The sequence below is a fragment of the Heterodontus francisci genome, chromosome 13 (assembly GCF_036365525.1).
Source record: "Heterodontus francisci isolate sHetFra1 chromosome 13, sHetFra1.hap1, whole genome shotgun sequence".
NCBI classification, from domain to species: domain Eukaryota; kingdom Metazoa; phylum Chordata; class Chondrichthyes; order Heterodontiformes; family Heterodontidae; genus Heterodontus; species Heterodontus francisci.
In genome coordinates, this window is record NC_090383.1 from 67,463,253 (window position 1) to 67,487,365 (window position 24,113).

Below are 24,113 nucleotides of genomic sequence, written 5' to 3' on the forward strand. Positions count from 1 at the left end.
ATGACCGCAAGTTCAAGGACTTTGGAGAGGGGAGATTGGAGATTGAGTGGTAGGGTCAAGGGTTAGTTTTTTGAGGAGAGAGGTGATGATGGCAGCTTTGAAGGAGAAGAGGATAGTACCTGAAGAGAGAACTGTTAACATGGGAGCCAGGACAGGAAGTGGGAATAGAGTCAAGGGAGCAGGAGGTGGGACTCATGGACAAGATGAACTCTGAGAGGGCATGAGGGGAGAAAGGAGAACAAACCAGAGAAACATGCAAATTTGGGAGTGAGGGTGAGGGGACCCTTGGAGGAAATTTGGCCTGTTTGGCTAAGGAAAGGGAGGCAGAGGCAGCTGATCATGTGGTCACAATCTTAGTGCCAAGTCCATGAGCTCCTCGCACTTCTTGTTGGAGGTGATACAGGGGAGAGGGGTTTAGGAGGATGGTTAGCAGTAGAGAAAAGAGGCTGGGAGTTATCTTTGTATTCCAGGTTGATCCTGGAATAGTGAGTAGTTTTGGCAGATGAGAGCAGGACCTTTATGTGGTCCAGCCAGATCTGGTGGTGAACGGCTAAACCAGTTGTCCTCCGTTGAAGTTTGTGTCTCTTTGAATTAAGGGGGTGAAGATGAGGGCTGTACTGGTGGAATGACCAGGGTGAGAGAGAGAGTAATAGTTTTATGGGGACTAGGGCATCAAAGGTAGAGGTGAGGTGTAGTTGAGCAGATCGTTAGCTGCAGAAAAGTCATGGTGAACAGAGGGCCAAAGACTAGACAGTTGGGATTTTGAAAGTGTGGTTTGAAGTGAATCCAGAGATAGTTTTATCAAGGGGCAGACACAGAAAGAAGTAGGGTTGGTGCATGGAAGGGGATTGTGGGTGGAGAGCGATACAAGGAGGTGATCAGAGATGGCCTTACCTGTGATTGCTACGATGGGAGTAGTGAGGCCACAAGAGATAGCAAGGTCAAGGCGGTGGCCAAGAATATGGGTTGAGGAGTTTACATGGAGTGAGAGATTAAGGAATGATAGGAGGGCAGTGAACTCAAGAGAATTGAATTGAGATGGAGACTGAAATCACCTAGGATAAGAAGGGGCTTGTTACAAAGGCTGAGAGAGGAAAGCAGGAAGATAATTCAGTGTAAAACTTGGCATGGTACTTTTGGAGCTCAATGCTCCAGCTAATGCCGTCTCGTAACTTTGCACAGCTGAACACATGTTCAGCAGCAAGAAGGACATCCCCACCAACACTATTTAAAGGGATCATCAATTACTTTCAGGTTAGTTGCTGCTTGATTTCTACTGGCTCTTGCTGCAATTGTAAAAGTATTTGGTGGGTTGTAGAGTTGCTAAAGTTTACAAGGAGTGGTGTGGCAGGCACTGAAGGACTTTTTTCTCATTTCAAGGTTTATGCATCAACCAGTTGCTGCCAGACATGGGTGCAGTAGTTTGCATCCCCCTTTCCTACAGCATGACAGGGAGAATGAGCAGAGGTGACAGAGAGCAGGACAAGCTGCTGGAATAGGGAAGTGGGGTAGGGGGGAGGTGTCTCAGCAGAAGGCCATATCTTCCCAGAATGTTCAGCGAGCAACTCTCCTACCTGAACCTCAGCGAGGAACAGTCTGTCAGATGTCTCCGCTTAACTAAGGTAGTCCTCACTGAAAGCTTCCATTTGCTGCAGCCACAGCTGCAACCTCGGGCCTGGACCACTTTGCCTGTGAGGGTGACCGTGGCCATGAACTTTTATGCGTGTGGCTTCTTCCAGGCTAGAGCAGCGATCCTTGCAACATCTCCCAGTTTGCCACCCACTGCTGCACAGGGGAGGCCGCTAAAGCTCTGTATTCCAGAGAGCTGAATACATTTCATTCTCTCTTGCCAGAGAAAGCTACAAGAAAAAGTTACATTTTCTTCAGGTGGCCAGATAATCTTTTTTAAATATGTTCTTATTTCCTTTTGCTCCACAAAAGTGTAATTACTTATTGGCAAGTAATTATGAGTCATTGCAGATGCAATCAGCACAGAAATCAGTCATTTGACAGGAACTTAAACTTTTTATGCCATGATTCTCATTGTCAAAACCACGAAAAATGTTACATCTAGTTGAATGAAATGAAGGTGGAATTTCCTCAGGCAAGGGGCGGTGGGTTTGGGTTTGCGTTTGGGTGCGTGTGGGGAGTTAAATTCCATAAAAGTGACGTCGGGGCAGGATCCAGACATCCTTCCACCCTCTTCCAGGTTTCTGGGTGGGATGGTTTGAAGGCAAACAGGGAATCCCCAAGCAGCTGTCCGGTAAGTAATTAAAGTAATCAAATAGCTCATTAAGAACTATTTTAACACTCAACTCGCTAGGGTCACCAAGGCATGTGCACAATGGGAAGAGCTTCCTTAGTGAAATTGACAAATAGGGAAGGCTTTGCTCAATTACATGGAACAGCACCAACTATTGGTCAGGTGAGAGGCTGCTGTTCAGAGCACTTCTTCTCAGTAAATGCTATCACTGCTTGACAACTTCTTAAAAGGCACTCCAGCTGTCTAGCACTTCCCTCACCTTCAGTTGCAATTCCCTGCTGCCAGGCTTCGCCGGGCATGGGAGCAGCTTAGGCAACTGCACCTTGCACCTCTAATGAGGGGCAAGAGGAGAGGCAACTTCTGGAAGGAGCATGTGCCTCCGTGCCCTCACAGCTTCCAACTTCACCTCAAGTGCCACGTCCGTGAATCATGGGGCTGCTCTTCCCCTTCTGGCATCTATCTTCTTCCTCCTTTTGCTTCTGCAAATTTGCTGTCCACAAAGCACCGTTCCACCAATGTGAGTACTGCCGGTGTCCCTTTAAATAGTTAGCCCTCATTTGGGCTTCTGACTTTTCATCCTGCCCGCTGCACCTAATTAGATGCCAGTCTTTGAGGTGCCCTCTTAATTGGCTGGCCCTCGCAAAATTCACCCCTGAAGACCTGCTAACTGGAGGGTTGGGCTGCTGACCTGGAAATGGTCCCGACAGTTCACCAAAAGCTAAGTCTGTAAGATTCTGCTCAATATCTACCGTAGATAATCTATCGTTTTTAAGAGACGTTTTTGTCCTTACGTAAAAATGATCAATTTTAAGGTTACTATTAACAGAGAGCTTGCTGTCAGTACTTTGAAATATGTGTAGTTGTATATTGAAGATCTGCAGTTTGTAGCATTGAATTTTCTCTTGCCTTATGGGCAGTAATATTTTTCTTTCTTTCATTTATTAGCATCGTGGACAGCTTTCCCAGTAAAAATGTCACAGATAGGATACATTATCTAGAATATCACATTCCAAGTATTATGGTAATCAAATACTTCAAGCTATGGGCTGAATTTTAAGGTAACAATGTGGGCGGGTATGGATGCATGGAGGGGACACAAAATGGGGACGGGACTGTTGCGACCAGGTGAGATAGGGGTCTAGGGGTTCCCTCTCAGCCTTTGTCTGGTCTAACCACAACAGGGTTTAATTTTAAAAATACCGTGTTTTTAGCTCCCCCTCAGTGAATCCTTGTTCACTGCTTTCCAATTGTCAGGCAAAGAAATCAGGCAGATTTTCTTAAATTTAAACAAGAAAGGTGGAAGTTTATTAATCTTCGATTATAATCCAGTATCGGCTACGAATACGTGACGTAACCACGCTAGCATGCATACGCGATAAACACACATGCAGATAGAGACAGAAAAAGTAAAAGGAAAAAAGGGAAAAAGTTTGAGGCAATGTCTGGTAATTATTTACGGTCCTTTAAGTTCAATGTGGAGTCTTTGGTTTCCATTAAGTCTTGCTGTTCATTGGTGCTCGGTGCATGCTTTAACTTGTTTCGATGTAGGAGCCTTCTCTCTCTTGAGGTTTAAGCAACTTCAGTGGGTCCGGAGGTTTGTAAGAAAGTGAGAGAGAGCCAGCCAGGAGAGAGGCTCTCTTGTTCCAGGTTCAGTTGTAATCTGCAGTCTCTTCAAAACTGTCCTGTGTCTAGTTCAAAAAGCCTGGACCAGCAGGTTAGTTATGTGACTCGCTTTTTTAAAATGCTCCTGTGATTCCAAAGCTCTCGGTATGGGGGGGGGGGGGCGGGGCGGGGTTGTGTAGTGCTGTCTCTTACACCGTCAAGATGTGGATCACCATTGCCTAGCCCAATCTCTGTTAATTGAATCAGTGGGCAATTCTTTTATCTCTCCAAGCACTGTCTCTTAGTATGCAAATGTCCTCCAACCAAATGTCTGCTGATGTCTTTAAACAAGTCATTTCTTCACTCCAGCAACAGTTTTAAATTAATGCTCATATGATGAAATTAATATGCCTCATTCTTGGCAGCTGGGGATCTTCATGACAGGACACATCGAACAAGAAGTCTGATGCCCCATCCTGATCTTGTCCATGGTGGCAACAATGGAGGGTGGAGGTCTGATAGCGATGCAGAAGGCAGGTAATTAAGCTAGTTAAATGGCCAATTAAAAGCGATTTTTATGTGTCAGATGCAATTTTATAAATGCGCACAGGTCTCATGGGGCTTCAGAGTCTCACCTCCTTGAAGGAGGCAGATCATGCCTGTCTGGAAATGGAAGGCCAAATATCGAGGGCCTGGAAGGGCCACAAAGGGAGGGCTGGGCTTAGCATGTCATGACTGAGGGGAAGGTTGGCTGTGCTACAAGGGGGTCAATTCAAGAGGGCAACGTGCAGGTGACACCTGGGCAAGGGTCACAAGTGTGGGCATCAAGAGGGGGACAGTAGCAGGAGAAGACTGTCTTTTAGGGAGAGGCCATTTATCATGGGTCTCATTCACCCAGGCTTTGGGGACCTCATAGAAGATGTAGTGCACCTGAGAGGGAGGGAGGGCCAGGTACCTGCAGTGGCACCGCAACGGCCTATGAGCCCACAAGAGGGTCCTCATTGGCCTCCGGATACGGCCGAAGGGCAAAGAGAGAGAGAGGGAGCTGACCTGTGCAGAAGGAGGTACCCTCCAGAGAAAGTGTCCAGGTCGAGGCTCAACTACCTGCAGATGTCTGAGAGGCAGTGTCAATGAAGACTCCGCTTCTCCAGGGAGGCCATGACAGACCTGTGTGCCATGATGCAGAATGAGCTGTGCCCCAGGGGACTTGGGAATCCAATGCCATAGGCCCTGAAGGTGTCTGTGGCAGTGAACTTCTACGACAGCGGATCATTCCAGGGGTCCACTGGAGAAATGTGTGGAATCTCCCAGTCTATGACACATCACTGCATCAAGATCACCAATGGCATGTTCAGGAGGGCAGGTGACTATGTATGCTTCTGCATTGATCCAAACAGTCAAGCTGAGAGGGCTATAGGATTCTGGGCCATTGCTGGATTCTCCCAGGTGCAGGGGGTGATTGACTGCATGCATGTGGCAATCAAAGCACCCACGGACCAGCCTGCTGCCTTCATCGACCAGAAGGGCTTCCACTCTCGCAACGTTCAACTGGTCTTGCGACAACAACAAGAGCTTCTTTCAGTGTGCACTCATTTTCCTGGCAGCTGCCATGACTCCTTCATGCTCTGCCAGTCCAGGCTGCCTCAGAGCTTCACACCAATGCCCAAAGTGTGCGGATGGAACCTAGGGGGCAAGGGAAATCCTTTGAAGAGACGGCTACTGACCCCTCTACGGAAGCCCCAGACAGAGGTACAGAGGCAAAATAACCAGTATCATCTGCTCAGTAGGACAACCATTGAGGAGGCCATTGGGTTTCTGAAGATGCGATTCCGGTGTCTGGATTGGTTGGGTGGCACCCTCCAGTAACCTCCTGCACAGGTCTCGGTCATTATGGTGGTCTGCTGCACTCTCCATAACATGGCCCTCCAGAGAGATGTGTACCTTGAGGACAGTGAGGTCCTGGAAAGAGGAGGAAGAAGGGGGGGGGGGGGGGCCCTGCTCCACAACAAGGTTGCCTCCTCCTGCAAGCCTCCGGGAAGATGACCTCCCTCCTGTCCCTCATGGCATCCGGCACTAGATCCAGGTGGGCATCGATGAAGCGAGGGTCTGCCCTGCCCCTCATGCCAGCCCTCCAGCTCCCCTGTGACATCTCACTTCCCTCTGGTGCTGTGGAAAGCAGATCTCTCCCTCAGGTCAACAGCAGCTTCAATGATGGTTGCTGTGGAAGTCTACATGAGCCCCACACTTGATCTGACCCGCCTCTGTTCTTAATCCCACTGTCTCTAAGTGACAGGAACCCCGTCTCCATAACAATTAAGGCCTTGAAAATTGCAATGTGAATCAGTTTCCCACAGGAGGGAGGTTTCTGACCCCAAACCGGACCTGGCTCCTGTTTCCTGCCTCCATAATGAAAATCCAGCCCAATATATCTCACTGGGACCATTTGCAGTGAGAATCCTGTCCACTATTAAATCAGCTACCTGGCAAAGAAAGACAAAATGCCAAAATGCATGTGAGAAAAATCTAATTTTACAAGCTTCATTCTCCCATTCAGTTTATGCGTATGTTATTAAATAGAGGTCAAATTCCCTGCTGAAATAGAATCCAACTTCACTGTTCCTTTTAACTGTTTTAACAGGTTTGGATCAATAATCCTGATTGTCATGAACCTTTCTTTTCCCTCAAAGTGTGTATATGTCTATTTTTCTTTATATGGTAAGTGTTATTGCCAGTATGTGGGAAACAAAGAGGAGGGGTGAGTAAAGCAAGGAGAAGCTGTGTTAATAGTTCATACAGTTCAGGTATGGGCAGCCCATTGCAATTTCATTTATAATGTGTATTTTAAAATTGAAAATGTGAATTTGCCTCCTGTTCCACTTGCTAGCTGCTGCTCACTTCTTGCTGCTCCAGTGAGTTACTCAGCAGGAACCTTTATAAGGTCTATAGGCACTTTTAAAAAGGAAACAGCTGGGGCAGGATTTATGGCTCCCGCCAGGGCTGGGATTGGAGGTGGGTGGGAGCTAAAATTAGCCCCGCCGGCTGACACACTAGTTCCCCGGCTCCATCCAGCCTCCGGGTCATTTTGGTGGAGGTGGGATCGGGGGTCAGCAGGGCTACCCGCCTGCATGTGACTGGTAGCTGATCAGACTCATTAAGATCTAATTGAGACCAATTAAAGGAGGCTAACTGGAATTTTCCAGTCAGCCTCCAGGTTCCCACAGGCGCCGGGGTCCAGTTTAGGTGCCTGGAGGGGGGTACCTGGCAGCAGGCCGGAGGGCCAGGGCTCTAAGCAAGCCTGGAGGCTCTCCCTGCCTAGCTGGATGTGGGAGCAGCCACATGCTGCCCTTTGGAGAGCTCCCCCTCCCCCCCCCATCCTCCCCACAGTTGTGGCCTGACTGCTGAATCTATTTTTAACTTAAAGATTTAGAAAGGTTAGAAAGAGGATGCCTCCATCTTGAAGCACTTTCTCTCTTACTTGCCCTCTATTGCAGACTGCTGCTCCTATCAAGCTGGAAGGCCTCTGGTTGACCCTCCAGCTTCAAGAGTCCACCTGCTGTCTTTCATTGAACAGTGAACCAGCTTTCTGACCATTAATTGGCTGCCCTGGGGAAAATCACAGGTGAGTGACTGTTTCTGCCCCGGCGGGAGATGGGGGGAGGGGTTGTTTAGGACCTGGAAACAGTTTCCACCTCTGTTTTCCACCCCTGGACGGAAAATCCAGCCCCTGGTTTCTGATCAGAAAGAGCAGCCAGCAGGGCCAGGCGGTTACAATAGGAAGGTGAAGCTGGGAAGGTAAAGTGGGGAGGATGCTTGGGGGGTCAAAGTTTGTGCCATAAGAACAAACATGAAGTGGTAGGTTAGGAAGAAACCGATTAAGCAGAAGGTTCAGTGGAAAAGAAAGCCACGAAGTACAGAAAGGGATAACAGTTGGAAAAGGAAGATGAAGACAAGGACTGGGGATGCACGGTAGAAGCTGGGTAAAAATGAGGGCTGCACAGAGGGAAGGGGAGAAGAAGAGAAAGAGGATGAGGAAACTAATGATGGTGAAGGGAAGAGGAAGCAGAAAGGAAGAAGAGGACGAGGGACACAACAAACAAGGGTGAGCTAAAGGGGGAAGGGTGAAGAATTGCAAAACGGGGCAGCAAAGTGCATGGGGAGTGCCGATGGTAAGACATGTAACGGGGAACAAATAACGGACAGAGTCACAGCATGGTGAGAAAATAGTTTACAACAGCTGAGGATACAGAGACAAGCAAGACAGAAATACTGTCACATTGAGAGACAAAAGCAGAATCATAGAGGGAAAGAGAGATTAGGATACACAAAGGATAGAGAGGAAAAACTGAACAAACAAGAATAGAGAGAGAAAAACTGAAATAAAGAATAAAATAAACAAAGTTAGAAGGAAGAGAACCACAGTTACACATTAAGATATTGAGAAAGCGAGTGGAGAATCATGTCTGCATCGAAGAACAGAGATCGTTTTGGTCCTTCATTGTAGGATGGAATTATGCAAGAATGAGTCACCTTTGAGGATCACTTACAAAACATGATAAATAATTTTGCTCCATAGCTTCAGGATTTTGCTTGAACAATATCAAGTGTACCTACCCTGCAGTTACTAACTCAAGATGCTTCAGCAGTACTCCATATATTGTAGGATCACTCCTCCCAGCCAGTGTTCCATGAAAACACAATTCAACAAAAAACACAAAGGTGGCAAAATCTATGTGAGGCAAAGCAATATATAAGATGATCATGCTGCTTCATACTGATCTTTAAAAGAATTGCTGAAAGAGGAAGTCCTTTAACACTTGTTTAGGAAATTTGATTTGTTGCTTTCGTCTATTTTGTTTAAATTTTAAAAATCAAACTTATTTAGGCATTGTATTGAAATTTTCAAACAGCAATTTTAAGAACAATTTGAAAGAGACTTTGATTTTTAATCTCAATGCTCTGCAAGTGAAACAGGTTGTGTCTACTTCCAGGCAGGAACTCAGTCTGTTCTGATTTTAGTCACAGGATGCATTTAAAAATTCTCACGTTTTTGTCAGTTCTTATAAGGTATATTACAATGTATTACACAATGGATATTTGTTAATGTTCTATCAAATAATGGTTGTATTTCTGAAGAGAATAAAATAAAAACTGCAGTTCCTCTTTCATATAAATGGTATTGTCCCTTACAAACGCTATAGATTTAAAACTAAGGGTTAGAGACAAGGGACGCTTTTATAATACACTTCTACTTTGAACGAAAAATTATTCTTTTTGCTTCAATTTTTATGCATTTACATATGGGAATTCTACCAGTTTATTCTTGATTTTGTGCTCCCGCATTCAAATTTCATAAACATTTAATGCAACCTAAGGCCACAGTACATGTCTGTACTGCCAATTTATCACATTATAAGAGAATCAATTTAAATGTGTGAAGGATTTCAGCAAAATCTGCAGGGAGCTTTATTCGAACTGCAGGATATTGTGCCCATATTGTTGCTGTCAGAATCCCATAAATATATTTACTGTTTTGCAAACAAAATACAGACATGTGGGACTTTAGATTCAGCATTCACATGTTAGGGAGGCATCAAATCAACCCACCTTTTGTTGGTTTACTCTTGGCCCAGATGGTTGCTAATTTTCAATTTTTGATGGTATGCACTAATTGACAGAAGTATCCAGGTAGCAATATGGATTGAAACAACAGTAGCTTTGCACCACACTAGCTGATATTTTATATTCTCTTAAATTGTTTGCAACATTCTGTCACCAAAATCAATCAGTCCTATCTTCAAGTCTCTGGCCTTGGGTTTGTGAGCGGAATCATAAATAGAGAGGGCAATTTTTGCCTGAATTGGGTGGCAGCAGGTTGAAAATTTGAAAAAAAAATTGCCTCAATTTTTCGCCTAAGGTCTGCCGTTACAAATTTTGGCCAGGCTTTGAAATAGGCAGTCAGTGATTCTTTCCAAAATAGGTAAAAGCCTCACTGAAACATTTAAATTAGGGTCCTAAACTGTATCTAGGATGACCAGTGGGTGGAATGCATGCAGCATAAGAGCAGATGGGAGTGAGCCTTTGGTTTATTGGTAGCATTGTGTCCACAAAGAGATTGATTCCCATTCCAGGCAGTCCTGGAAAGTGGAGACTAGATTGGGGCCTATAAATATTGGCTTGATAGCCAATGAGGTACTCGTGTTCAGATGGCTCTATGGTAGTATTCCCATCTTTGAGTCAGAAGGGTTGGGTTTGGGGCCCAATCAAGACAGTCCTAGGAGGTGGAGACAAAAGTTCGGCTCTGAATCCTGGATTGATGTCCGTTGGGTGTACTTACTTCTGATGGGTGCCCCACACCCCGCCACTAAGGGCAAGTGGGGCTTTATTGTCTTGTTTGCAGCTCACCGAGAAGGTATTCCGAAGATAGAAACTGTGAAGAAGACAACAGGAAGCTACCTTTTCAATTCTTCACTAGTAAGTGGCTCAAGAATTTCATGTGTGTCAGGACCTGATCTTGGACAGAACACTGTGGATGGTTGAATAGGAACAGATTTGATGGTGTCATGCAGGCGCCCACATTCCCAGAATGAGACGCATATTTCGCCACATGAACATTAAGACTTAAAATTGTTGCTGGGAAGAAAAGAGGGCCTATCACAAGGAATTGCCAGGCCCCTGGCCAGCAAGATCTTTTTTGCATACTAGCAGACAGTGGGCGGCACAGTGGCGCAGTGGTTAGCACCGCAGCCTCACAGTTCCAGGGACCCGGGTTCGATTCCGGGTACTGCCTGTGTGGAGTTTGCAAGTTCTCCCTGTGTCTGCGTGGGTTTTCTCCGGGTGCTCCGGTTTCCTCCCACAAGCCAAAAGACTTGCAGGTTGATAGGTAAATTGGCCATTATAAATTGTCACTAGTATAGGTAGGTGGTAGGGAAATATAGGGACAGGTGGGGATGTTTGGTAGGAATATGGGATTAGTGTAGGATTAGTATAAATGGGTGGTTGATGTTCGGCACAGACTCGGTGGGCCGAAGGGCCTGTTTCAGTGCTGTATCTCTAATCTAAAATAATCTAATCTATTGCCTCAAACCTCTCCATTTTATTTTTTTTCTCTTTTCTATCCCTATTTGCATGTGTGTATCGCGTGTGCATGCTAGCGTGGGCGCATCTTGTAGCCGTAGGCATTTTTGAATTAAACTTTAAGTTCTAATAAATTTCACTTTTCTTCTTTAAACCTAAGAAAGGTTTATGTTCATTTCTTTGCCTTAAAATTGGAAAGCGGTGAACAAGGATTCATCAAGGGGGAGCTGAAAATACAGTGTGTTTAAAAATTAAACCCTGTTACAATAAGACCAGATGAAGGCTGAGAAAGACCCCTAGACACCTTTCTCATCTGGTCGTAACAATAGGCTCATGTCATTCTTTCTTATAATCTTACATTCCTGAACATACTTATGGTAGGATTCAGGTTTCCCTTGGTCAAGTGGTAGTCTGCCCGTCTCCATGCTGAGAGCCAAACAAATGGATTTTAACTCAGAGAGGCCTGTTTCAGGGCTCTTGAATGTTGATCTAGATGTTACTCTGACGTTTCTAGATATGATTTGAGCTTTAAATATCCGTATGTGTACTTTTCCTGTGTATTTTCAAAACCAATAAAAAAGAAAGACTTGCACTTATGTAGCAACTTTCGAGACCACTGGATATTTCAAAGCGCTTTACAGCCAATGAATATACAATCACTAAAACATACATGGGATTTGTGATGCTGGTGCTGTTTAGTAAAATAATAAATGAAGACTGTCAAATGTTTCATTGGTAGTTATTTATGTTTCAATTTACAAAACACCACATTAGAATCATTCAATCAATGGAGCACAACGGAGTTACAACAAAGTAAGAATAAAAAATGTTAAAAGTTAGCACTTAGTCTATAAATACAGATTATGGTAATAGATCAGAAATGCACACCTGATAATGAGAAAACTGTCAAATGAATAACTTTACTAGAAAATAAAAAATAACTTTTCAGCAAGTAAAAGTGGAAATAAGCATTTGATGGAAAGCAAAAGATTGAGCTATTACAATTTATATAATCAAGTCTGTTGTTAAAGAAAATAATACAGCCACAGCATCACAGCTCTGGGTGTGAAATCTCCAGCAACATTTTATTTGTGCAATTCTTCAGATTGAGGATGTAATGCTATTTCTGTGACACTACTTTATCATGACAAACCCAATTACCCAGGTCTGCAGCAGGCTGAAGGATGTGCATTCACTGCATACTCCATTCTAATTGTTATTTGAGAATCTGCTGTGGATGAGCATTATTATTGGGGAAACTCCTTCCTAGTAATCAATCTGAATTATAACTTGGAATTCTTTCCATGCATCTGAATTATTAGGAAATTTCTTTCATTCCTTTGAATTATTCATATCTGCTGAAATCCATATACAGTACCTAGATATCCCATTGATCATTATTACTACAATTACGTTAATAAGCTGCTGTTTTTGAGACTTTGTTGTGCACCAATTGGCATTGCATTGACCATAAACAACAGGGTCTGTACTTCCAAAATCATTCATTGGATGGGAACATTTTAGAACATTATGAGGAGGTGATAAGGTGCCATATAAATGCAAATTCTTTATTTTCTTTGTGTAATTCATTTGATTTTATGCCAAAGAACTTCTCAGCTTGGGACTGCGCGGCCACTGTGCTTCAAGGAGTCAAAGTATTGTACTGTGACTTACATAGGAAGAGTTCCTACAGAAGGGAGGGGCAATTGCCCATAAAGGAAAAAGCCAGGGTGGGGACCTCAGGCAAAGAATGCAGAGGTCAAGTGGATTAGCAAATCTGAAATTACAGTAAATGTGAAAATATGGTTGTTGGGGCACTTCCCATTGTTGTAGTCTATTGTTTATAGAGGGTCACAGAGTACATATGTTTTAATTTTAAAGCTTTAGGGCTGACTTTTATGAGTGTGCTGCAATTTTCTTGCGGCGCACTCTAAGAACGTCGTGTTTCCCATGCGGATGCGCCGTCCCTGAGCCGCCGCGATATTACATGCGGGGGCTCATTTAAATAGAGGGGATGGAGCGGCCGCCCCCGATGATGTAGAGCGGGGGCCTCCGTGTCCCCGGTAACGGCGTCCGGTGCCACTGCGCAGGTGCCGGTGCCATTTTTAAAGGGCTTTAAGCCCTGACACAAATGTATAATTTTTAAAAGGACAATATAAAGGATTTGAATATAAAAATAAGTGATGGAGGCCCTTCCCAAACCCCCACATTTCAGGCAATGAAATGACCACCCATTGAATGTTCAAATACCCAAACATTCCCCCCCAACCTCCAATCTTTTGCCCTTCAACCCGTTCCCAGCATCCCCACATCGATTAAAAATTGATTTCCCCGCTCCTCCATCCCCCTGCCCTGAAAATTTTATTCCTCCCTCCTCCGGGTTCTCGCCCGGAACTCTGTACGTGGAGCACGAATGGTGGCCGTAATATCGGAGTCGGACGGCCACTGCCTGCAGGTAAGTTTATTTAAATAATTTAAATGTTCATCTACATATGCTGATAAAGGGCCCACCGTGGGGCGGCGGAGGGGGCCGCAACCCGGGGCGTCGAGGGGCCGCTAAAATTCAGCCCTTAATTTCTAAACAAATTGGAGGTGTTCTTTGTGGCTGCTAATCCAATAAGCAAGGAATTAGCAAAGTGTATTAATAAACATCAATATTTCTGCACTGCTCTTTAAAAGCTGGGGACCGTTTTTTTGCTTGTGGGATGTGGGCAACACTGGCAAGGCCAGCATTTATTGCCTATCCTTAATGGCTTTTGAGAAAGTGGTGGTGAGCTGCCTTCTTGAACCACTGCAGTTGATGTGGTTTAGGTACACTCACAGTCCTGTTAGTTCAGGATTCCAGGATTTTGACCCAGCGACCATGAAGGAACAGTGGTTTTTTTCCAAGTCAGGATGGTACATGGCTTGGAGGGGAAATTGCTGATGGTGGTGTTCCCATGCGTCTGCTGTCCTTGTTCTTCTAGATGGTAGAAGTCACGGTTTTGGAAAGTGCTGTCGAAGGATTTTGTTGATGCTAAGGAGCTGGAACTTGAAGTAAAGAAGGACCTAAAAAGAAGCCTGTGGAGTAAATTGCCTCCCTAACTGTACTGAAAAGCCAGTGACTGGCTGGTTGGTTTTACATTTCTCCTTTAAACTCCATTACTATTCAAAAACTTCATAAAAATAGTAATTATTCATAATCAGTGAAGCTTTCTAATCGATTTGTCCTTCACTGGTGGTTCATAGAGTTCGATAAGTAAAGGTTGGATGACAATAATAAGCTTTGTGTGTTTAAGAGTTATGGGCCAGTGCAACAGCACACATTTTGTAGATTCTTAGGTTTATCCTGGATAATTGTACACACACAGGAGAGAGATCAGTTAAACACACAGTGTTTATTACATTTAGTCCTCACCGTGATATAATGCTTGGAACACCTAATGCTTTGAGAAAACAACTACGTGGAGAAGAAAAAGCCAGCTACAACAGTCCATAAGGGGATATAACTAAAAATAATGTGCTCGATTTACAATGGTATTATTTGCCTTTTCCAGCACTCTTTGCAAGAACAATAATACCTCACTGTATATTGAACTGATTTGTTATTTCTCCTTCACGCTAGAGCTGCCGTAAATATGCAAATCTAACATTTAAAACTATGACCAAGGATACATTTTTTGCCATTTATTCTTGTAACAAAAAACAATGCAGATCCAGCTGATGTTTTCTAAACGAGGTACGGACTCCACTGATTAACTAGATTACGAGCCATCTGCTGTTTTAAAAATAAGACTTCTGTTTGCATTGTAGAAATTCCCTCAAAAATCATTAATGTACCATAAAATTGCGCTTCAGTCGAACCTCAGATAGGTAACTCGTCCTCCAGCAGGCTGACATTTGTTTCTCATACAAATTATCCCCAAGTGCCAATTTGTATCAAATTATCATAAAATCTTATGCTATGGATTCACATCGACAGGAAATTGGTTGAATTCGTTTCACATGAAAATCTTTTGCCAGTAGTGTAAGGAGACATATCCGATCAGTTTGAGCGAGTTTTGAGTTAATTTCCCTCCAATTCATTCTGCAATTACAGCTACTGCGTTAGATGAGCGGTGTGAATGATATGTCAGAGTGGGAATTGTGTCTTCCGACCAGGGGGGAAAGTAAAGCTTAACGCCTGCGGTGTGTGCGCCGGAATACTTCATTCCCTGTACTCTGAGTTGCTCTCTCTCTAACCCTCGCTCTCCCCACTGCCGCATGAATGCACAGGTTATAAAAGCTTTGATTGTCTGTGGATATTTATAGCTGCAGCATGCCATGAAACTTGTTCATGTACTTTTGCTTGGATTTTTGGTAAGTATATCTGAATACGGTGAAAACTGAAATGGAAACTCCAGGGGTAATGTTAGCAAAGCAATTGGCTACATTACAGTAACATTTAGAGCTCCGTTGTACCAGCCCTTCGGCGTCGGGAAGGCCCCGCCGGATATTGGCGGGGGCGGCAAGGCCGGCCCGGCCACAAAGTGATAAGGCCTTCATCTAAATATTCAAATGAGCAGTCATAAAATGCAAATGAACTTACCTGCCGCTGGTGGCCATCCCACGCCGATTTTACCGCCACCGATTGCAACTCTATACTGAGTTGGGAGGCGAGACACTGGTGGGGAGGGAGTTGGAATAAGATCATCAGGGCGGGCGGGGTGGGGGAAGCGCGGAAAACCTATTTCATTGGGTTTGGGGGATGGTGAGAAGGGGTTTAGGGTCAAAGGGAATAAAGTTCAGGGGAGAAAGGTCATTACAGCAAACCAAATTTTTTTTGGGGGGGTGGTGGGGTAGAGGCCAAAAAAAGACAATGTACATTGGTGGGGTTGGAGAGAGGATTGCAAGTGTGCACAAATATTAATTTAAAGTTTAATTGACCCAACACTTTTAAAAATGTAAATTTCATCTAAGGGCTGGAAGCCCTTTAAAAAATGGCGTGGGTGCCCGTGCTGTGAAGCCGGACGCCATTGCCAGGGATGATGGCCACCCCCCTCTATGTCATCGGGGGCAGCCGCTCTGCCCCCTCCATTTAACAGAGCCCCCGCACGTAATATCGCGGGGGCTTGCGGCGGCACGTGGGTGTCTGAAGGCCGCTGCTTTCACAGCGCTCTGCCACGAAGCATGGCGCACTGATAAACTTCAGCCCTAATTAGTATCCAGTTGGGTTTAGAATTGAGAAATGAACAAGCTCCTCTTATGCAGGCCAGGGCATGTTTCACGGGGAATGGAGACCTGCAGCATCAGTTTTGTTAATTACTTACTTGTATGTCGGAGAAAAGTGTTTAACTGAGAATCTGTTTGACTAGATTTGGGGCTGGATTTTATAAGCTTGCCGCCGAGATAAAATGATTTTTTAAAAATTTCCAAAATATACTTTATTCATAAAAATCTGTAAAAATTACATTGCCAAACAGTTTCAAACAGCACCAAAAAATACAAACATTGCAAAGGAGATCAGTTTCCTTCAATACAATCATGAGTTGCCTCACAACCCTTCCATTTCATCTGTCATGCCATTAACATTTTTACATTTTACAGCAAATGAAAATTTTCCCGATACAGTTCGAGGGGTTTCCCAAGGATCCAGCCCCTCAGTTCAGCTTGGAGACCTTACACAGTGGTCTTTCCCCATTGAGCCTTTGCTGCGGCTGCCCCAAGCTTTAGTGCGTCCCTCAGCACGTAGTCCTGGAACTTGGAATGTGCCTGTCTGCAACATTCGGTGGTGGACAACTCTCTGCGCTGGAAGACCAGCAAGTTTCGGGCAGAACAAAGAGTGTCTTTCACCGAATTGATAGTCCTCCAGCAGCAGTTGATGTTTATCTCGGTGTGCTTCCCTGGGAACAGCCCGTAGAGCACAGACTCCTGTGTTACAGAGCTGCTTGGGATGAACCTCGACAAAAACCACTGCATCTCTTTCCACACCTGCTTTGCAAAGACACATTCCAGGAGGAGGTGGGCAACCGTCTCTTCCCCACCACAGCCACCGTGGGGGCATTGCGCGGAGGGGGCGAGACTTCGGGTGTGCAGGAAGGATCTGACGGGGAGGGCTCTTCTCACCACCAGCCAAGCTACATCTTGGTGCTTGTTTGAAAGTTCTGGTGATGAGGCATTCCGCCAAATGACTTTGGCAGTCTGCTCGGGGAACCATCCGACAGGATCCACCGTCTCCTTTTCCCGTAGGGGCTTGAGGACATTCCGTGCAGACCGCTGCCTGATGGATCGGTGGTCGAAGGTGTTTTCCCGCAGAAACTGCTCCACGAAGGATAGGTGGTACGGCACGGTCCAACTGCATGGAGCGTTCCGCGGCAATGTGACCAGGCCCATCCTTCGCAACACAGGGGACAGATGGCACCTCAGCACGGAGTGACACTTGGAGTTTGCGTACTGGAGGTCTACACACAGCTTGATGCAGCCGCACACGATGGTGGTCATCAGGATGAGGGCCACGTTGGGTACATTTTTCCCGCCCTTATCCAGAGGTTTGAACATCTTGTCCCTCTGGACCCGGTCCATTTTAGATCCCCAGATGAAGCAGAAAATGGCTCGGGTGACCGCCACAGCGCAGGAGTGGGGTATGGGCCAGACCTGCGCCATGTACAGCAACAACGTGAGCGCCTCGCACCTGATGACCAGGTTCTTACCCACAATGGAGAGAGATCGCTGCCCCCACATGCTCAACTTTTGTTGTACCTTGGCTACTCGCTCCTCCCATGTTTTGGTGCACACCCCGGCCCTTCCGAAACATATCCCCAGCACCTTCAGGTAGTCTGACCTGACGGTGAAGGGGACAAAGGATCGGTCAGCCCAGTTCCCAAAGAACATGGCCTCGCTCTTGCCGTGGTTAACTTTGGCTCCCAAGGCCAGTTCGAACTGGTCGCAGATGCTCATCAGTCTGCGCATGGACAGCGGATCCGAGCAGAAGACGGCGACGCCATCCATGTACAGGGAGATTTTGACCTGAGTGCCTCCACTGCCTGGGATTGTCACCCTTCTTATGCCCGCATCCTTCCTAATAGACTCAGCAAAGGGTTCAATACAGCAAACAAACAAGACCGGGGAGAGAGGACAGCCCTGCCTGACTCCAGATTGGATCGGGAAACTTTCCGATTCCCACCCATTGATTGAGACTGTGCTACTGATGTTTGTGTAGAGCAGTTTGATCCAATTGCAGATTCCCTCCCCAAAATGATGGCCCGCTGGTGTGGGCTGCTCTCCAAAGAGCCGCCACGATCTCAAGCATGCGGCTCATTTAAATAGCTGGGGCGGGCCACCCCCACCCCCACCCCCACCCCCACCCCCACCCCATCACGTGGAGGGGGAGGGCTGTCCATCTCCGGCAATTGTGTCAGCTGCCTGTGCGCCATTTTTAAAGGACTGTTAGCACTATGGGCTTATTTAAATATGTAAAGATAGATGGAATAAAGTTAAATGAATACATTTATTTTGCCCCTCTCTCACCCACCCACCCACCCAATAACAATTAAATCAATTATTTTCCCTTTCCCCCCCCCAAATACTTACCTTTACCATCTGACCTTTCACCCCCAAACTGCACAAAGTTTAAACTACAACCCTTCCCACCATCCCCTACACCCATAATGTTAATTTGATCCTGTCCCCCCATCCCCCACTCACTAAGAAACTTACCTCCTCCCCGCTCCCCACCAGTATTGTGCTTTGTTTCCCCAGATGGGGATCCAAAGGCACGGGAGTGCCGGCCGCTGCTCTGAAGATCGCAGCAGGCCCGTAGGATCCCAGGTAACTGCATGTTAATTTATTAATTTTATTCATTTGCATATGCTAATTCAGGTCCCATCACCCAGCGGCAGGGAGGCCGCCACGGTGCCTCACTGCTGCTGGGAGGATCGGGCCGGGCTCTGCCAGCATTGAGGTCCATGGCGGGCCTCATTGGGGCCATCTTCAGGCCCTCTCCCCCCCTCCCCCCCACCCGCCCCCGTCGCGGATCCCGACATCAAGCATTCCTTAAAATCCAGCCCCTGGTTTGGAAATGTAAAGAAACAGGATTTTGATGCTAGTCGATTTTAATGCAATTTGCAAAATCTAACACAATGTGGAGTAGATTTTGGTCTGGGCCATTTTCATAGAATTTTATAGCACAGAAACAGGCCATTCGACCCAACAGGGCTGTGCTCCAACACACCATAACCATACTGTTCTAATCCTTTCTCCCTGATGTGCTTATCGAGCTTCCCCTTAAATGCATTTATGTTATTCGTCTCAATGATTCCATGCAGTAGCAAGTTCCACGTTCTTACCACCCTCTGAGTAAAGGAGTTTCTTTTGAATGTCTTATTGGATTTCTTGGTGACTATCTTATATATATGGCTGAAAAGCAAAATATTGCAGATGCTGGAAATCTGAAATAAAAGCAGAAAGTGATGGAAATACTCAGCAGGTCTGGCAACATCTGTGGAGAGAGAAGCAGAGTTAACGTTTCAGGCCCGTTACCTTTCATCAGTGTTCTGATGTTCCAAATAATATTTTAAATTGGAAGATATAATGTAGTTTAGAAAGCAAAAAGGAGGCTGTAAGTGCAGTGTCTTTATTTAAAAACAGCATAGTGTCTAAATTAAAGGTTACTGATTATTTTTAAGAAGCATTTATTTTAGTCCTTTTTTTCTCTTTATTCCCTAGACAAGTAAACAGATAGACTAAAAGCAAAATACTGCGGTTGCTGGAAATCTGAAACAAAAACAAGAAATGCTGCAATCACTCAGCAGGTCTGGCAGCATCCGTGGAAAGAGAAGCAGAGTTAACGTTTCGGGTCAGTGACCCTTCTTCGGAACTGACAAATATTAGAAAAGTCACAGATTATAAGCAAGTGAGGTGGGGGTGGGGCAAGAGATAACAAAGGAGAAGGTGCAGATTGGACCAGGCCACATAGCTGACCAAAAGGTCACGGAGCAAAGGCAAACAATGTGTTAATGGTGTGTTGAAAGACAAAGCATTAGTACAGATTAGGTGTTAATACACTGAATATTGAACAGCAGCAAGTGCAAACCTGAAAAAAAACCTGAAAAAAACAGTGGGTAAGCAAACTGAACAAACTAAGATGAAATGAAATAAATGCAAAAAAAGATTGTAAAAAATGTAAAAAAGAATGTAAAAAAAAGGAAGAAAAAATAACTAAAAATGAAAGTAAAATGGGGGGCTGTCATGCTCTGAAATTATTGAACTCAATGTTCAGTCCAGCAGGCTGTAGTGTGCCTAACCGGTAGATGAGATGCTGTTCCTCGAGCTTGCGTTGATGTTCACTGGAACACTGCAGCAATCCCAGGACAGAGATGTGTGCATGAGAGCAGGGGGGAGTGTTGAAATGGCAAGCAACCGGAAGCTCAGGGTCCTGCTTGCGGACTGAGCGGAGATGTTCCGCAAAGCGGTCACCCAGTCTGCGCTTGGTCTCCCCAATGTAGAGGAGACCACACTGTGAGCAGCGAATACAGTATACTACATTGAAAGAAGTACACGTAAATCGCTGCTTCACCTGAAAGGAGTGTTTGGGGCCTGGGATAGTGAGGAGAGATGAGGTAAATGGGCAGGTATTACACCTCCTGCGATTGCAGGGGAAGGTGCCCTGGGACGGGGACGAAGTGGTGGGGGTAATGGAGGAGTGGACCAGGGTGTCGCGGAGGGAACGATCCCTTCGGAATGTTGACGGGAAGGGAGGGGAAGATGTGACTGGTAGTGGCATCACGCTGGAGGTGGCGAAAATGGCGGAGGATGATCCTTTGGATATGGAGGCTGGTGGGGTGAAAAGTGAGGACAAGGGGAACCCTGTCACGGTTCTGGGAGGGAGGGGAAGGGGTGAGGGTAGAGGTGCGGGGAATGGGTCGGACACGGTTGAGGGCCCTGTCAACCACAGTGGGGGGAAATCCTCGGTTGAGGAAAAAGGAGGTCATATCAGAAGCACCGTCATGGAAGGTAGCATCATCAGAGCAGATGCGTCGGAGACGGAGAAACTGGGAGAATGGAATGGAGTCCTTACAGGAGGTAGGGTGTGAAGAAGTGTAGTCGAGGTAGCTGTGGGAGTCGGTGGGCTTATAATGGATATTGGTAGACAACCTATCCCCAGAGATGGAGACAGGGAAGGGAAGTGTCAGAGATGGACCATGTAAAGGTGAGAGAAGGGTGGAAATTGGAAGCAAAGTTGATAAAGTTTTCTAGTTCGGGGCGGGAGCAGGAAATGGCAGCCATACAGTCATCAATGTACCGGAAAAAGAGTTAAAAGAGTTGGGGGAGGGGGCCTGAGTAGGACTGGAACAAACAATGCTTGACATATCCCACAAAAAGACAGGCATAACTAGGACCCATGCGGGTACCCATAGCGACACCTTTTACTTGAAGGAAGTGCGTGGAGTTGAAGGAGAAGTTGTTCAATGTGAGAACAAGTTCAGCCAGGCGGAGGAGGGTGGTGGTGGATGGGGTCTTGTTGGGCCTCTGTTCAAGGAAGAAGCGGAGAGCCCTCAAACCATCCTGGTGGGGCATGGAGGTGTAGAGAGATTAGACGTCCATAGTGAAGAGGAGGCAGTTGGGGCCAGGAAACTGGAAATTGTCAAAATGACGTAGGGCGTCAGAAGAGTCACAGATGTAGGTGGGAAGAGACTGGACCAGCGGAGAAAAGATAGAGTCAAGATAGGAAGAAGATACATTTTTCTGAATATCACATTGTGGTAATGTTTGAATTTTTCTGAAGAACACATTAAGAGAGAACAAAGAACAGCAGGTTACTTACCTGGAGTGACTGAAAGTCCTGCAGAGCAGCTGGTAGGAGATACCATGACAGTGCTGTGAGCTAGGACCGCAGACAGGACCTTGGGAGGTGTTGAAACTCTGAGTATCGTAGGTAATTTTCCAGCTGGTCAGAGATTTCAAACTAATCTGTCAATGGGTCAAAAAATTTGAAAAGCAGTAGCTGAAGCCATCACTGTTTTTAGTTTCCCTGTTCTTCCTCTTCCTCTGTGTGAACAATGATGGTTCATGCTGCAGCAGATTGCTGTACAAACATTTTTCCAAGCCTCACCATAACTGTCTTTTCATTCTAGGAAAAGATGGTTGCTTGTACTTTTTGGCAATCACTTATTGCTCCTTAATTTCTCAGGTTTACACTCCATACTGCTTCAAGCACCACTGATGTCATCACCTGAACTTTTCATGGTATGTTCAATGAAGTGTGCTTGAATTTTACAGATATAATATGTTTTGTGAGACATTTTAATGCCAATGCCCCTCTAAATGGAGTAACCTCTCGAATGCAATACGTTGGTGAAATGGTTTATTGGCACCCAAGCTGATGATGTTGGACTACTTGAAATCAACATGATGGGCTGGATTTTCCCATGGGCTTCAGAACCCCGACGTCGGGACCAAATGGGGGTCTTGAGCCTGCACTCTGGGAGGCTGCTTCGTAACTTGCTGCCTCTGAGCTTGCCGCCTAATTAAGGATGGCGGGCTGGCTCTCGATGCTGCAGGACCAATCAGAGGGACACAGGAGAGGTGGGGGCTGCTGTGGCAGGTCGGGTACCACGATGGCACCTGAACATGGAGGTGCTCTCTGAAGAATTGGACATTCAACTAAATAAACTGTGGGCACATCATTGCGGAGGGGGAGCCCCTCCAAAGGAAGGCTTGCAGCCGTGACTGTAGCCCTCACAGTTCAGCAGATCCATGCTAGGCTGTTTTGCAGGATGCGCCACTGGCTGCCATTTCCTGGCCAGCTGCCAGGAGGTCGCCACCCTATGCCATCTGTGGATTGCAACTACATTGAAGTGCCCATCCACAATCTGGAACATTCAGGCAGTGTGTGAAGATTGCCCTTAATTGGCACTTTAATTGGCCTAATTGGCCACCCACCACTGGCAGGTGGGTAGCCATCACCACCTTCCTCCCCAGAAGCCATCTCCCTGAAAATGGGCCAGATGTGGGAACATGTCAGAATGCTAGTCGGTGGCGAGAAATTGCCGCCACGCCTACCTCCAAACTAGACTCTGCCTCTGTGCCAAAATCCAGCCCGATGAGTGCAGTTAGGAAATTGTATCCGTTATTCACTTAAATGGAGTAGAATTAAAGAAAAAATAATTGAATGCAACCATCTCACGATAGCGTAGTTCAAAAAGAAGATATTGAGACAACATAATAACAGACATGTCATCTCACAGAATTTCCATGATTCTTATTAGATTTGATGCACATCTGATGAATTTTGATGAAAGGTAACAGACCTGAAATGTTGGGCTGAATTTTCCTGGCCCATTGGAGATGGGCTGGGAGGTGCAAGGGATGGCAAAGTGACAGGGGGAGACGTCCAAAGGGGAGCCCCCGTCTTCCCACTGCCATGCCATATTGCTAGCATTGGGAAATGTAACAGCTCAGCCACCCACGGGGTGACCAATTGAGCCACTTAAGTAGTCAATTAAGAGCCATTTCCCACCTCCACAGCCATTTTGCCCATGTTGGGCAGGCGCGCTGCTGCTTGGGGAGACCACCAGATAAGTCCTGCCCGCCTCCCAGTGGGTTCCAACGCAGGTGGGGCTCACCTTGATGAGCACTCCATAACCCACAGAAGGGCCCCTCCAAGACCACCTCCTGCCCGATTGCCAGGCCTTGGCTTACCCCAACCCAACTCTCCTGTCTTTGAGGGCACCCTGGAATTGAAGGGCCCTGTCCCAGGAGCTGCAGCCTCAGCACTTGCCACCACTAGCGGTGGGACTGGTGAGGCTGCAGAGCTGCAAGCCCTATGATTGGGCCAGCAGCTCCTTGGGGCAGGCTGCCATCCTGAATTGGATAGTGACCCCAGTGGCAGCCTCTTAATTGGCCCAGTGGCAATATGTCACCCCAGGTCCTGCCGCTCGCTGAAGCGGAGTCACTCCTTACTTTCGGCCCCAGCGGCGGGACTTTAGGTAAGCGGCAAAATTCAGCCCATTAACTCTGATGCTCCCTGTTTCTGTCTCCACAGATGCTGCCAGACTTGCTGAGTATTTCCAGTATTTTCTGTTTTTATTTCAGATTTTGCCTTTAATGCACACTTGAATGCACTCTAAATTCACAGAAAGTGATCTAATTTGTTTTAATTGTCTTTTAAAATGCTTTAACGTGTTCATGTTTCAGCTATCTGGCCCATGGTTTTGTG

General features: G+C 46.1%; 1 protein-coding gene across 1 annotated transcript; it reads left to right on the forward strand.

Moving 5' to 3' along the window:
- The first annotated feature begins 4,744 nt into the window (after window positions 1-4,744).
- Window positions 4,745-5,731, forward strand: LOC137376714 (putative nuclease HARBI1). The gene is made up of 2 exons (XM_068045689.1): window positions 4,745-4,816; window positions 5,093-5,731. Exons 1-2 carry the CDS (start codon window positions 4,745-4,747, stop codon window positions 5,729-5,731), a joined length of 711 nt encoding a protein of 236 aa, XP_067901790.1.
- Window positions 5,732-24,113: the final 18,382 nt, after the last annotated feature.

Excerpts from the sequence above, each read along its gene's own strand:
- LOC137376714 (XM_068045689.1), top strand. The coding sequence starts at position 4,745 with ATGGGTCTCATTCACCCAGGCTTTGGGGACCTCATAGAAGATGTAGTG. Across the intron at positions 4,817-5,092 it reads TGAGAGGGAGGGAGGGCCAG|GCCCTGAAGGTGTCTGTGGC; the intron begins GTACCTGCAGTG and ends CCAATGCCATAG.